This window comes from Verticillium alfalfae, genomic scaffold, assembly GCF_000150825.1.
Source record: "Verticillium alfalfae VaMs.102 supercont1.2 genomic scaffold, whole genome shotgun sequence".
Classification (NCBI taxonomy): Eukaryota; Fungi; Ascomycota; class Sordariomycetes; order Glomerellales; family Plectosphaerellaceae; genus Verticillium; species Verticillium alfalfae.
The window spans coordinates 134299-135392 of record NW_003315037.1 but is presented as its reverse complement, the minus strand read 5'-3'; the positions used below and the strand labels follow the sequence as shown (position 1 = coordinate 135392).

At 55.6% G+C, this 1094-nt stretch overlaps 1 protein-coding gene across 1 annotated transcript; it reads right to left on the bottom strand.

Annotated features, from left to right (window-relative positions):
* Nucleotides 1-634: 634 nt before the first annotated feature.
* On the bottom strand, nt 635-757 carry VDBG_01513 (regulatory protein cys-3; the record flags this gene model as incomplete). Its single annotated transcript, XM_003007279.1, has 1 exon — nt 635-757. The coding sequence occupies one exon, from the start codon at nt 755-757 to the stop codon at nt 635-637; it is 123 nt and encodes a 40-aa protein (XP_003007325.1).
* Nucleotides 758-1094: the final 337 nt, after the last annotated feature.

Sequence of the window (1094 nt, the reverse complement as noted above, 5' to 3'; positions counted from 1 at the left end):
CCAGATGCTCGGTCGGCGTGTAGTTTCTGCGGTCACTGCCGTGCGCTAAGCCTGGCCAGCCTGGCTCAAGGACGGGAAAAACTATGATGTGCTGCTAGCTACTTGTTGCTCATCAGGGGCCCTGGCTGAGCATCCGTGTTCGTCATTCCGGGGAGGTGGGATTTGACGTCTTTCACGCGTTTCTGACTTTGTCATGATGCGGAATGGCGTATGGAACATGATGAACAAAGTGCTGTAATTTCATTCGTGCTGAGCAGGTAATTGCTGCCTCCTTAAAACGGTCCTCCTGTATATCTTATTTAGATATTCTTCGCGCGCAACATGAAAAATAACCAACATAACCAAGCGTCAATAAATCATAACCATGATAGCCAGGCCAGGCAAGATGCCATCCATCTTCCCAGCGACTGTCCGAGACATCTGTTTGATGCTTGGCCTCTCCCCAAGTCGGCCATCCCTACCCGCCTCGTGCCTACTGCAAGACTCGACCTGCACGTTAAAGAAGGCCCACGCCAACCCCAGTCTAACGCCGCCTTCATGCAAAATGATACAGACTCTCCGCCAGCACCACGACAAGACGTGGAATCCGTGGAATCGGCGGTCTTCAACGGATTGCGTACAGTGCGTCGCATGGCTAGTCTTCGTCCTTCACGTCGGAAGAGCGCGATGACGCGGTGGAGGCCTTGCTGGCCTTGTGCTTGCTGTCGAACTCCTTGAACATGGCGGTGATCTCTTCGTTGCCGTCGTTCTTCTCCATCACAAGATTCTTGAGCCATCGGTTCTCCGTCTCGAGGGAGGTTGATGCGACTCTCCAGGGCGGATACCTTATCGGACATGTCTTTAGCGCTCTTCTCGAGGGCTTGCTCGCGCTGCTTCTTCTTGATGCGGAAGCGGGGCGCTTGGCGGCCGTGTTACGCCTTGCGCTTGTCCTCCTCGGCGGCAACGCGGGAATGCTCCTCAAAGCCCTGGGATGGGTCTGTTCACGGGGTTCAACACAACGCTTCCTCTTCCTGCTATCACGGCGCCCGGCGTAGGCGGGGAAACATACGCGGTCTGCTGCTGGTGCATTTGGCGGCGGGCTGTAGTTGCTGCTG